General features: G+C 38.2%; 2 protein-coding genes across 2 annotated transcripts; one reads left to right on the forward strand and one right to left on the reverse strand.

The window, feature by feature from the left end:
* The first annotated feature begins 129 nt into the window (after positions 1–129).
* Positions 130–7,483, forward strand: hop (tyrosine-protein kinase hopscotch). The gene is made up of 18 exons (XM_065493226.1): positions 130–552; positions 657–1,442; positions 1,499–1,752; positions 2,246–2,365; positions 2,419–2,579; positions 2,641–2,757; positions 3,060–3,187; positions 3,246–3,458; positions 3,512–3,633; positions 3,691–3,844; positions 3,901–4,045; positions 4,463–4,588; positions 4,642–4,724; positions 4,787–4,888; positions 4,944–5,093; positions 5,146–5,313; positions 5,949–6,118; positions 6,169–7,483. The coding sequence occupies exons 2-18, from the start codon at positions 687–689 to the stop codon at positions 6,473–6,475; spliced, it is 3,276 nt and encodes a 1,091-aa protein (XP_065349298.1). The 5' UTR covers positions 130–552; positions 657–686; the 3' UTR covers positions 6,476–7,483.
* Positions 7,484–8,452: 969 nt separating this feature from the next.
* Pngl (N-glycanase Pngl) lies at positions 8,453–12,793 on the reverse strand. Its single transcript, XM_065493227.1, has 10 exons — positions 12,682–12,793; positions 12,399–12,611; positions 12,105–12,326; positions 11,735–12,055; positions 11,188–11,327; positions 9,695–9,968; positions 9,456–9,640; positions 9,183–9,400; positions 8,753–8,920; positions 8,453–8,693 (listed from the first exon to the last, which is right to left on the reverse strand). Exons 2-10 carry the CDS (start codon positions 12,606–12,608, stop codon positions 8,524–8,526), a joined length of 1,908 nt encoding a protein of 635 aa, XP_065349299.1. The 5' UTR covers positions 12,609–12,611; positions 12,682–12,793; the 3' UTR covers positions 8,453–8,523.
* Between the last annotated feature and the right edge of the window lie 699 nt (positions 12,794–13,492).

A 13,492-nucleotide genomic window follows, 5' to 3' on the forward strand; every position in this document is an offset into this window, starting at 1 on the left:
CAACAAAAATGAGACCGAACCAACTGAAGACCGGAACCACAAGTATTATTATTTATTCTCTTTGGTTGGCAACGCTGCTTCAACGTGACCGACCACTACTCCTTCGGATGACTGCCTGGTCTGCCTGCTAACAGTGCTTACAATACAAACCAGCGCACCTTTGTATCATTGATACGTTAGACGTTAGTTAGTTGGAAATCGGTCGGAGTGTAAATTTGATCCGTCATATCGGAGTTCTCCAGCATCCCTTACATCTCGATCAACACAAACGCCAGCTTCTTTTAATCTGGTGTTCTTGTTGATTGATTAAACGTCGAACACTCGCAGATTCCTCGCTTTTCACATCAGGTTTTTTGACATTTTCTTAAAGATAGTCAGCGTTACCTGAAAGCGTCATAGTGGCGGGAGGGATACATTATGATGCTGTAAGGGGGTGCTGTGAAGGGATGAAAGAGCCATTGTCTAACCACTAACAAAATGGTTCTGGAGACGCTTGACTGAGTAGAAAGTAGAAGCCATCAAAGCAACGGATTTTCACTTTGAAGATATTATGTAAGTGAGCAACATTTTTATTCAATTTATCTACTGTATTAATCCGAAATAATTTATAATTTGTTAAATCACTAAAGTTTTGTCAATTTGTGTGCCCTTTGCAGGTGAGAGGATTAAAATCACTCGCCACAATAATGGAGCAGGCTAATCTGAGTGCTGTTGTCCACCTTTGCGTCAGTAAAGATCAAAAACGTGTCCGTGTGGGGGTTCACAACAAAAGCACTGCTGAGGACCTTTGCGTGCTCGTCGCCAAGATCGCTGGGATCGGTCCTGTGGCGAGACATCTATTTGCTCTTCGAGTGTCTCCCTGCCTGGACAAAGACTCACCCATTTGGCTCCATCCCAGTGCCAAGATTGAATTGTTGGACAAACTTGAATTTGAGTTTCGCTTGAGATTTAGAATCGCGGACTTAAAACGTCTTCATAGCATAGACCTGACAGCTTTCAACTACTGTTTCCACCAAGTGAAAAATGACGTTATGGAAAACAAAGTCCCAGGGATTGAGACTGACAAACACCTTCACGTACTTACTGGTCTTGCAGTAACAGATATGTACCGGGCCGTATTGGAAAAGGATATGGACCGTGGCGTTATTAAAAAAGAATATAAAAAATATTTACCGAAGGAGATTGTGAAGCAACACTCGATTTTTGCCAGGAAACCCATTTTGGAAAACTTTGAAAAAATCCTGACGAGTGAAATTAAAGATCCAAACATGGTCAAATTGCGATACTTCCAGCATTTCGAAGAAATTGCCCCGAGTTACTTGACAGAAGAATTTAAGGCGAAAATGGACCAAGACGAGGTCGTCTTCAATGCCATTCTAAGGGTCAATCCTTTCCACAAGACTAATCCTGGTATTTCGTATTGCAAGGAAAAGGGAAACGAAGTAAGAATCCGAAACTTGTTATCTCTAATTCCTTCATTAATCGGTGGCGTTTTTAGTGGAAAGTACTGTGCTCCATTGATGAGCTTTGCTTCATCTCTGCACGTGAAGATAATGTATCGGTGGAGATGTCCAGGAGAAACGGAATACCGATTCACATGCAGTTTTTGAGTCGGCCAAGCATGTACTCGTTTGTTAGTCTGCTCGATGGGTATTTCCGGCTCCTCTCCAAGTGGACATTTAACCTGTGTATGGACATGTACACGCCGTCACTGATCAAGCTCCAAGCCCTCAAGTGTCATGGACCAGTCGGGTAAGCACAATCAACAAAATTAAAAGGTTTGATACAGTAAAACTAGAGATCTCAGTCAGCCGCGAGGTTTCAGGTGACGGCTGGCGGGATCGGCTTAGCTGAATTTTTTGCTCAGCGGCTGGCGCGGCTGACATTACATATTTTAAACGTGAAGTTTGATAGTGCTGAACAGACCAAAGGGCCGCTAAACAATTTTCTCCTGCATTTTTGAACTTTTTGTACTGGCGTAACTTAGCCTGTCTGCCAGATTCACGGTGGCTGCCCGCGTGACCAAAAGTTTGCCGTCAGGCGCAGCGCGGCTGGCTGAGACTTCTTAAGTAAAAGCCAAAATTGACTGGTAACTTTGAGAAAAATTAGCTGAGAACTGTTTCCCGTCTTGTAAATTTAAAATTAAAAAATCAAATTATTACTGTAATCTACAGTTTTTATAATATTTAATTATTGCCACTTGAATAATTAGATCATTTTTTCCATTTTACCAACGTACTTGCAGGGGGAACTTTTCCTATGCGAAGCTGCAGGAGAAACGAGACTGCAAACCAGGCTGCTACATCTTGCGAGAAAGTGAGAGGCAATATGAGGTTTACTTTCTAGATGTGTGCGTGAATGGAAGGTACATTTATTTAAAATAAGCCCCATCAACTTCATTAACATTTTATATGTTAGGTCCAAGCCGAAGACTTTCAAAATTGAAAAAACTAACTCTGGTCAGTTCATGTTTCAATACGACAGCCAAAACTACCCCAGCGTCCTTGATATAATTATCAAATACAAGACTGCACAAGGCGAGCTTCAATTGGAAGAGTGTATTCCACCCTCAGAATTTGGTATTAAAAAAAGACTTGACATCTCTTTTTTACAATAAGTTATATATCTCGTTTCCATTAGACCAGTCCCAGTTGCTGCTGTGTCAATTGGATAATCCACATTTCAAAAATGCAGCCAAGTCCGATGAGCTGAGTGGACCACATTTCATCAACCACAAAAATATTCAGGTCTTCAAAGGTAAACAAGTTTTCCACCGTGATACACAATTTTTTAAAATTCTTAAAATGAACATTCTCTCAACCAGCACAGTTTTGTGCATTAAATTTAGATTTTATTTTAATCTCTTCCACTTACTAAAAAAGTTTTCATGCTCTCTATTAAAGGGAAAAATCGCTGGACAAAACTAACCTGTATTTAGAAGCATTTTTTACTAAATATCTGAAAATATTTTCAGATACAATTGCTATAAAATTTAATCTAAATTCTCAAGTTTTGATTGAAAAATGCTTACCTTTTTGCCAAACATTTCACATCTGCAGGAGACAAGAAGTTCAGAGAAGGAGGAATCTGTGCTGTGTACCGTTGTGTCTTAACGTTACCAAAGTCAATCAAACGGGAATGCGCCATGAAGATCGTTATGACAGAGCACGAAGACAAGTACTACAAAGTATAGCGTTCAAGTTTTTTTCCAAATATCATTTCAATAAGAAAATTGATTCTTTAAGGAATACGCCCAACTTGTCAACCAGTGGGCCTTTCTGCAGTCGAATGCAGTGGTGAAGTTCTACGGCATCACTCTGTGCAATCCATTTTCCATGGTGACCGAGTACCTGAAGCTCGGCCCTCTGGACAAATACCTCCAAACTCACAAAGGCATCATGGCCCCTGAGGACCTGGTTGAAGCCAGCGCCGCCTTGTCGACAGCTCTGTGGCACATGGTCTGTCGTGATGGATTTTTTATGACTATCATTATTTCATATTTGGTTTATAGGAGGAAGAAGGAATTGTCCACGGAAACATTCGATGCCACCAACTGATGGTATCAGCTCACACAGAGCGCACTTTCGAGGTCAAGCTCACCGATCCAGGCCTCCATCAATATACTGAAAGAGAGTACGTTTTCTTAGATAAACTAAAAGTTGTAATTATTTTTTTTTTTTAAATTTGTAGCATTCCATGGATTCCGATTGAGTGCTATGGAAACCTAAGTCTGGCAGGAAAGTCTAAGTTTGCAGATGTTTGGGCATTTGGCACCACTCTCTGGCAGATTTTCTCATTCGGCATGAACCCTTGTCATGTAGATGTCTCGTTTTATTCCAAGATGGTACAATCCTCTAATCATTTTTAAAATTGTATAAATCTATTTGCGTGGCTGTACAGTTTTACACCAAGAACAGATTGCCAAAACCAGAAGGCTGTCCAGCAGACATTTACCGTCTCCTCTTGGAAACCTGGAACATTGATTTCCACAGCCGGAAGAGACCACAAGCTATTTTGCGGGACATCAATCAGCAGATGTACCAAGGTATCAATCAGTGTGTTATTTTTTCTGAAATTCCATAAAAGCGAAAAAGTGGTGATTACACAATATATTAAAACTTGGTGATACTTATTTTTCTCATTTAAGAGATAATCAAGGTCAAAGTAATTTTGCACTCTGAAAATCAAGGTCTTCTGACATATGGCTATTATTGTTTAGTTTTTGAGCGGATTTGATTCACATTGGATTGAAAATGATTAATTGAGACTTTTCTAGGTCCTGATCAAGGGTTAGGACCACCCTTTGTCCTCGGAAACGCAATTTTTTAATTATCATTTCCCGGTTTACATAAGGCTGAATTAATTTAATAATTTCTCCTAAACTAAAATGTTGAATCCTAAGAGTTTCTTTGTGAGAATTTTGAATAGTAATAATAATACAAATTTTCATTTTATTCTACAGTTTACAACTCAAGAAGGAAACACAATTACGCCATTCCTTCCGAGCCGAAAAGCAAACTCGACACTATCTCCTCTGCCAATTATAGTCTTTCAGCTTCATGCGTCAGTCTTTCATCAGGCACAACAGGCAAGTGTTTAATTCAATTTGCAGAAATAAATTAAATTAATTATTAAAATTAGATCTCACAGATCTGGATGAGTCAAAGCACTTCTTTAATGGCCTCATAAATGGGCTGTCCCTCGACAATTTAAGCCTGAACGAGGTTAGTAACTGGCTCCAAATAATTTATTTTCTGCAACGCCTCTAACTGTTGTTCACTTCCAGAACGATCCTATGGATTTCCTAGTAGACAACTCAAATGCTGGCTTGAATACCATTTTCGAACTTGATGGTTGCCACGTCGAGTTTTTGTCGAAAATTGGTTCGGTAAGTTTTGGCAGATTTTTTTCCTTCAAATCAATTGCATTCGGACTCTCTTTAGGGGAACTATGGTGAGGTTTTCCAAGGGAAAATGTCTAGTCCCGGTGGAGCGGATATGCCTGAGAGGCTGGTAGCCATAAAGCAAGTGAGGGACAACGGCAGAGTGTCAAACTACCTGATAGATTTTCAGAGGGAAATCAATATCATGAAGGTAGCTATGCGTGACCTCAAGTTAACACCAATAACCTTAGACCTCTTTCCAGACTCTGGAGCACCCAAACATTGTGCAAATCATTGGAGTTGTTGAAGGGCCTCAAATTTCTCTTGTGATGGAGTTTGTGGCTCATGGTTCCTTGGATTGTTATTTGAAAATCAATCGGGACAGCATCAGCCAAGCGCAACTCTTGAAGTTTTCTCTCGACATCGCTAAGGTAGGATTTCCTAACCAGTTTTTGGGATATTTTGGAATTATTTTGGTGAAAATTGGTTTTTTATACGTGAATTTAACAGTATTAATTCATTTAAGGCTGATAAACCTTTTCTGATAGTATTAATCATCTCTCAAAACATTTTTGTTTTAAAGATTTTTGGGGTTAGGAGGTGGAAATTAAACCTTGCGGGATTTTCAACAAATTCTTCTCTTTATAACCACCACTACAGATTTATTATTATTTGCTACTCAAAATTTATCGACAAAATCTTCATTTTTATGGGACAATCTTGGAAAACTGTGAGATCTCAGTATCTCATCTCCCAGAGGCGCAATTTAAAAAATAAAGTGTGCTTTGAAGTCCTCTTTCACAGCCTAATAGAACTAACACAAAATTTGATGTTATGGGTCAATGTCAAAGGTCACTTCTTTTATTTTAAGTTTTTAATTAACGTTAAAACATTAGAATTTTAAAATGTACTCAAAAGTTGTTCCATAACATGCTTCGTAATAATTCAAGATCGGATTTCTTTTACATTTTGGACAATTTCCACTCCAGAAGTCAAAATACATTTTTCGACTCAATCATATTTTGAAAAATAAAAACCAAACCTGACCAAGCCTAAAATTTTTCAGGGCATGAACTACCTTGGACGAAAAAAAATCGTCCACAGAGATCTTGCATCGCGCAATATTCTAGTTGCCAGTCACGAACACGTCAAAATTTCTGACTTTGGATTGGCGCAGTACATGAACAATGACAACCACTATCAGTGGCAAACACATAGAGAACTGCCCATCAAATGGTAATTGTTTTCTCAATTCTCGGTGCTAGCTAACCTTTGATCAAATTCAGGTACGCCCCTGAAAGTATGCTACACGGCTTATTCTACCCCCTCAGTGATGTCTGGTCTTACGGAGTGACTCTGTACGAACTCTTTTCGTATGGCGAGGATCCTGAACTGAAGGACGATGGAGGTCATTCTTACGAAGACAACCTACAATTTCACGAAGCACTAAAAGCTGGCCAAAGACTTCCATGTCCTGACACATGTCCGCAACAAGTATATTGCAAACTGATGGTGCCATGCTGGGAATTTGAAATGAAAGACCGACCAAGTTTCTTCAAACTGATAGAAACAGTTAAAAGTATATCGCTGTAGAAAGAAACTCTCGCTAATGTGATCCTCTTGCATTTAAGGTGCCAAATTTTATCAGTTCAAACTATTCCTGAAAGGCAAACTAAGCCTAAAATAATTTGGATTTGAGGGTCATAAATTAATCAGATCTGAATCTTCATGTCCCTGTATTCACGTGATCATTACTAATAATTGGTCAGTTTTACCTAGATGACAAGGGGGTTTTTCATGTGGTTTTTTTAATTATAATGAATATCTTGCGTAAATGTATATATGGTAATTTAGTTTACAGATATTAACCCATTGACTGATCCAAAATTTTTTAATTTTATCAATTTTAGTCCTATTAGTGTTATGAAGCGATGTATTAAAAAAAATTGGTAATGTCTCTTTTAGCAAGGTGAATCTTACGGTGATTAATAAAATACCTGTTGAAATTTTAAAGTGAAGATCACTGTTGATTGCTAAACTTTCAGGTGAAATTAATGTTTAAGCTAGCAGTTCCTCTGGTTTCCTTGACTAATCAAGACAATTACCGACTAATAATTGAAGAATTAACTAAAGCAGATTTAGTTGATTAAGCAGGATCATGCAGTAAATAAAAGCAGAATGGATCGGTTTCAATACGTATATTGATTAATCAAGAATCTCAATACTTGTGCATATGATTTTACAAATTAATGTTCTTTTCCCGAATTCGCGTGTTTAAACTTCGTGTGTCTTTCACTTTGTGTCCTTTAGGCACTTCTTCGCGGCTTGGTTGTGTACTCACAGTTTAGATGACCATTTTACGTGTGATAAGCTTTGTTGGTCACTCACAGATGAGTTGGCTGTGCTCTCGCTGCCTGGTGCTAGTGCTGGCCTTGCAAGCGCTGTCTTCTGCTGGTGGAGAAATGTTCTTACAGTGTCCTTGTGGCTATTTAGTTGAAGATCGTGGCGGTCTTACACCTTTCCTGTGTGGGAGCAGGAAAAGTAGTTCTGTCCATTTGGATTTGACGCAGACACAGGAAAACCCACTTGAAAACCTGTATCCAGAACTCAGTAACCACAGGTGCTGATCGGGCCTATTTGCTAAGTCCGTGGCCTCTGTTAGCACTTTCACTTCACTTGGACTGACTGAGAAGACAGAGATTTGACTTCTTAGTCTGGGGTGTCTCATAAGACTGTCGTTGCCTTTCCTGGACGGAGAGCTTCTCTCCTGCACGTCCGAAAACATCTTAAATTTGGTTGGTGAAAGAAATGGCCAATAGTGAATCTTGTCCTTCTTTCGATGCACTCATTGGTAGACTCACTAATTATGTGTCCTACTCTCTACCACCAAGCACAACGTCCTGTCACACGGGTCACTCACCCTCCCAAAGTCATTAATCTACATTGCTGTTATTGTTGTTTCTGCAAACAACCAGATGTACGTGTTGAATTTGGGTTCTTTGCGATTTACATGTGGACAATGTCCTTTTTTTATGAGTGAACAATGTGTATGGATTAAATATAACCTGCTGTTCTTAATTCAATAGACCTTTCTTAAGGGATGATTCCGAGAAACTGATGTACGTGTCGAATTTGGGTTCTTTGCGATTTACATGTGGACAGTGTCCTTTTTTGAGAGTGAACAATGTGTATGGATAAAATAGAACCTGCTGTTCTTAATACAATAGACCTTCTTAAGGGATGATTCCGAGAAACTGTCGTTTTGACCTTTTCTCACGGTTACACATTTAAAAAATTCTTCCGGCTACATTGTTGTGTTACTTTATCGAGATCTGGTCACCACGTTTGTTCATTAATCATTGCACAAGTATTGAGTTTGGTATCTAATTATTGCCTTCTTACCAACGTAATTACCTATCCATTCTATTATTAATTGCGAAAATTTATTTTATAATATGCTGAAATAGCAGAGATATTACAAAATTGTCTGTAAAAATAACCACCCCATAATTGTAACAAAGATATTTGTTTAGTTGTTAATCTAAAAATAAGTTAAATAAAAAAATATAATTTTCTTAACAATAGAAGATATAAATATATTTTATTTTATTGAATAGCACATAGCATTGCCAATGAAAAAATCATTTAATCAATTCAACATCAAACTGCAAAGGAAATTCGCTGTCGTTTTCTAGCTGTCGAGAAATCTGAGCGTGTTGCCAAGCACAAGTTCCACTTCCTCCAGTCAAATCTGCCTTGATTGTAATTGCAGAGCATCCAGCAAGTTCACTAGTTTTAAACGTTGTTTGACCTGTTTAATTGGACACAGTGAGTGAACCAACTCTCTTTAAAGTTAAAATTATTTCCTACCATGCGGCACCATAAAACATAAATCTGGGTTCTCCCCACAAATCTTCCAGCGAATTTTTCCACTATCAAACGTCGCTGCTGGCAAGGTCAATTCTACACCTCCTATTTTGTGTGATTTGGGCACTTCAATCCGCCATACTAATGAGCCATCATCAGACACTGCTCCTTCTGAATAGATAGAGATAAATTAAATACAATTAAAACGCATTTTTTCTTGCAATGCAACTGCATTTTAAATTTTATCATTTTTTAATTCAAATGATTTTTCGTTTTCACACTTGCGAAATGTGTTTTGGGTAAATTGAACGGCTTTTAGAGTTTTATTTTTAATCAGCTTCCCGATTAATATGCCAAGATTAATAGCTGCTGAGTTACAAAGCCAAACTCATGCTCCAGCTGAGCCATTATTTGATAATTGAAATTCAAGTACCTGTTCTGGCCAAATACACCATTTTCCAATCCCTCTCCACCTTCCTGGCAATGTTGATTGCAGACATGACGCCACTGGCCCAACCATTCATCTTTTCCTCTGTACCCTTAACATAAAGATTCTGGGCAGCTGAGAATTTGATCTGCATGCGTCCAGCTTCAAGTTCTTGAGCGTTTGGCTTCCAAACCCAATTTGAATTAATTTGCCCCGTTTCCTTTCTAAGGTGATCATATAAATATTTCTATTTGCATTCAAGCTTGGATAATTGTATACCTGTTTCGTCTCCACTCATCCGACCCAGATATCCTTCCTTGGGTTTCTGTGTTTTTGAGAACTCTGTGACTCCCAGGAACAGAAATCATAGCCATCAATTCATTTATCTGTCTATTCTGCAGAAATGCTTTCCGGGCAGAGGACACCTTCTCTTGCAATCGGTAGCGCAGAACATTTAAAAGGTTCTAGAAATTTGTTATCACATAACCTTAAAAAACACACACGACTTAAAAACAAACCTGTAGCTGTTCTTCAGTGCAAAGGTTCCTCCTGTTCATCACAACCTTCACAGGCTCTTGTGTATATTTCCAAGTCACGTCTTGGACGTCATCCCTTGAAAATGCGATCACATAATTCAGCTTTTTGCCCCAGCCTGCCTGGTAGGTGTAAGGGGAATCCATGATGGCTTCACAGGCGTCACAGTGGATCCACCGCTGCTGGGTCACTGACCACACCTCAGTCCAAACGTGGTCTGTTTCGTCGTGAACTAACCGAGCGTCCATGTTGAGCGCCCTAACAACAGCATAGTTAACCAGAGTAAGAAATTAATTTATGCAGACATTTTATAAATGGTCTGCAATTGGACCCTAATTGGAAGTCACCAAGAAGTTCAGGAACAGGGTAGACAAAAAACTGTTTTATTCTGTTTTTTTTTTCAATTTTGTGCATTTTTCTGAAACACTTGTTTTTGTTATAGAAGATCAAAATATTCTCGTGGATGACCAAAAAATAGGGATTTTTACAAACTCGGTTTTACCAAAAGACTGAATATTTTAACTTTTGACCATCGTAATTTTCCCAAAATTTCTGACTTTTAAGGCGCAAAATGTGACCTTTTTGGGGGTAAATCCGGAAAACCCCAAAAATGAGTTATTTATTTACAGCTAGTATTTGCGCAAAACACCAGTAGTGCATTTTAGCGCCTTGTAAAATTGGTTAATCCTGCTCAGGAATCCCCTGATGTGCCCAAAATCACTTTCCTGGCCACCCTGATGACTTTCAAAGTGCTAAATTGCACATTTTCTTAAAGCTTCCAACTTCGCCGTTCTACCGGTGTTCAGGCCTTGCAGATCGAACAAATACAGAACCCATCAGGTGTTATTAATATGGCTACACGTGATATTTAACAATATCCATCGCTTGAGAGCTACCCTGACGCCAGGGTTTGATGTCTTGCCTGCTCTGATGGTCTTATCTGACCTCAAAAGTGACTCCCAGCAAGCTCCGAGGGTAACATTAATTTTAATTTTCCCTCTTTTCGACCGAATTAAAAATAATAATTGCACTTTTTACTAACATTTACCATAGTATCTCAAAAACTAAGAGTTTCACTCACTGAAATATTCTATGCATGTTGCATACACTTACAGCAACATTTTATCTCACTTGGAAGAAAAATAAAGAGGCTCAGATCTTTAAGAGATTATTCAAAATTTAATAAAAGACTAAAGAAACACTAAAAAATTCCAAAACATTTTTGCAAATATGAAAGTTGTTAAACATCCATCGTTTCAAATTCAATTTGAAATTCAACATGGCAGTACAATCAGGTGATGATGTTCTCACATGCACCCCATCTGATCACAAAATTACAAAAAAGAAGTTAGAATTCAAGAAAATCTCAATTTTCCCTGATCCTGAGAAAACGGCCATTTCGTAATTTTAATTTTTATAAAACATGTTTTTTATTATTTTGTTGAGTCAAGAAATTTATGGAGTTTGTCTAGCATACCTGCATATCAGGGTGAAGCAGTTAGCCCACTCTCCGCATCGGCCCCTGCGAGTCTGCAGCAGTATTGCAGGGTTGTTGTAGCGGTGAAACGGTGTTTCATGACCAGAAGGACAAACATACAGCTCAGTTCGGCCAGCTTCCTAAAGAATATCATAATTTAATATGCATACTTATTACATTTTTAAAATTTGACAAAAAAAATAAAGCTTTTCAGAAAATGTAAAAATTTTTGAAAATCCTTTATATTTTTAATTGAAATATTATAAAAATGAGAAAAATAAAAATTTTCTCAGGCTGCTGTTTTGAGAAAATTGGTTTACAATTTTGCATGCTAATAAAGTGGCTAGCATAAATTGTCTCCTTAATGTAAAATCATTTATCTACTTCACAGTTTAGGGACTTTTCCTCTAGATTTGAACATTATAAACTCAGAAAGTTCAAAGCTACATTCAATAATGTAACATTTTCTAAATTTTTCTCCCATTAAGCTCTACTACTTAAAATGAATTATTCACTCACATTTATTTAAATCCCCCCAAAAAGTTACCTTGAGATGCTCTGGCTTTTTACTCATGCCAACAGGGCTGGTTTTTGCTTTGCATTGGATGCAGTCAGGATGGTCAACCCAGGAAAAAAACTCGTACTTGAACCATTGAAGTAACTCGTAAAGCAGTAAATCCGGGAGACCTTTATCTTCTGCCTCCTCAACGCCAACTTTTTCTGATTGATGGTCTCGCAGGGTCTTTTGAGCTCTGACCCACAATTCCTCTACTGGAACCACTCTCCTGGCTTTGTCCTGCATGGCTTTGCTCTCGTACTGCAGGACTTTGTGGGCGTAGGATTCGATTGAGCGTAAAAATGCCGGGCTCTGTCAGCAGGAACGTTAAATTTCAGCAAAATATTTAAAAAGACACTACCATTGAGCTAGTAATTGGATGGAATGTGGGGATTATGTAAGAATCTTCAGTCAGTGGTTCTTCAGCAATTTTTATAGCAGACGTCGACGCAACAGCACCGCCAGATTGTCTGGGTTTTGATTTAGAAGCATCGATTTTACTCTGCAGTATAGCCAGTTGGTCCCTTATTGATTTCAGGTCATTCAATGGCGTGGACATTGCCAACACAAGACTGTCATCGCCCTAACACAGCAATAATAATTAAATTAATTATGCTATGTAGTTTATTATCATTTTAAATTGAGCGAAACAAACCTCGTCAAACCCCATTTCGAAAAGACATTGCATGGCACCGCTGGCGGGTAGCAATTTTTCAGATACACTCTTGTTTGCCAATTTGAGACGCCTGTACTTGATGTCCCTCGGGTTGTTTAAAATGTTGTCAGCGACTGTCATCAGTAGACGAACCGCTGTTTCGTAAACGTCTCTCGGGTTGTCTTCCAACTGTTCGACGCCCCTCATCATGAGCTGCAAAAGTCAGCAAATATTTATGTTTTTATGGTTTTTGCGACCAGATTAATGGATCATTTGGTAATACCTCACTATTTTAGTTTGAGGGGACACAAGCTTCAAATTCAAACCAAATTCTTCCTCCTGATTTGAAGCCCTTGATGTTCTTGCTCCTTGAATTTTTACACTCAGCAAAATTGTATTGGTGTACAGGACACGCCCCCTTATGTGACTTGCAGCCGGCCGCCAGAGTGGCATGTTGATTTGCCTTCAACGCGCGGTATCTCGTTATTCGGGAAATTCGTCAAGAATTGCTGTTCATGTTCCCGAGATGAAATTTGATACCATTATTTAATTTAATTAAAATTATGTATATCAAAAGAGAGGAGCGCGTTTAGTAAATAATCAAAAGTAAAAATTTCCAACAAACCATACTGCGATTTTACCGATTTTACTGTCACCAGAGGATCAAATCACATTAAATTTTCGATATTTTCTCTAAATTTTATAGTACATAAATGAAGGGTAATAGTATAATCTGCTGCTGGCAAGGTGTGACGTAAACAGTTCGTTCTTCTTTGTTAAGCATTTTTTGTCGTTGATACAGGTTAAATTTTAGATTTTGTTAAATCTAACGGGAAACATGATTTTTCGCTCAATTTAGATTCCATAGTAAAGGCGATCTATCCAATGGCGTGAGAATTTCAAGAAAAATTTTCCTAAATTGGATAGTGAATCGTAAATTTGCAGTGAGGAGACAGTGTTCGCCGCTTCAATAGTGTGCAAACTTTTGAGCCGATTTTTGGAAAAATTATAGAATATAGGGTGAACGATATTTTTTTCCAGAATATCCACTTTTAAAATTAAACAAAAAATTATGATAGTTTGAAATTTTCAGC

Source organism: Cloeon dipterum, chromosome X (assembly GCF_949628265.1).
Source record: "Cloeon dipterum chromosome X, ieCloDipt1.1, whole genome shotgun sequence".
Lineage (NCBI taxonomy): Eukaryota > Metazoa > Arthropoda > Insecta > Ephemeroptera > Baetidae > Cloeon > Cloeon dipterum.

What these genes read in the sequence shown, in the direction of transcription:
- hop (XM_065493226.1), top strand. Translation starts at nt 687, where the DNA reads ATGGAGCAGGCTAATCTGAGTGCTGTTGTCCACCTTTGCGTCAGTAAA. An exon ending in TATTCCACCCTCAGAATTTG is followed by an intron (nt 2,580 to 2,640) that starts GTATTAAAAAAA and finishes CGTTTCCATTAG; the next exon opens with ACCAGTCCCAGTTGCTGCTG. An exon ending in GGGAAATCAATATCATGAAG is followed by an intron (nt 5,094 to 5,145) that starts GTAGCTATGCGT and finishes ACCTCTTTCCAG; the next exon opens with ACTCTGGAGCACCCAAACAT.
- Pngl (XM_065493227.1), bottom strand. Translation starts at nt 12,608, where the DNA reads ATGATGAGGGGCGTCGAACAGTTGGAAGACAACCCGAGAGACGTTTAC. An exon ending in TGCTTCACCCTGATATGCAG is followed by an intron (nt 9,969 to 11,187) that starts GTATGCTAGACA and finishes TGCTGTTGTTAG; the next exon opens with GGCGCTCAACATGGACGCTC. An exon ending in GCACTGAAGAACAGCTACAG is followed by an intron (nt 9,641 to 9,694) that starts GTTTGTTTTTAA and finishes ACAAATTTCTAG; the next exon opens with AACCTTTTAAATGTTCTGCG.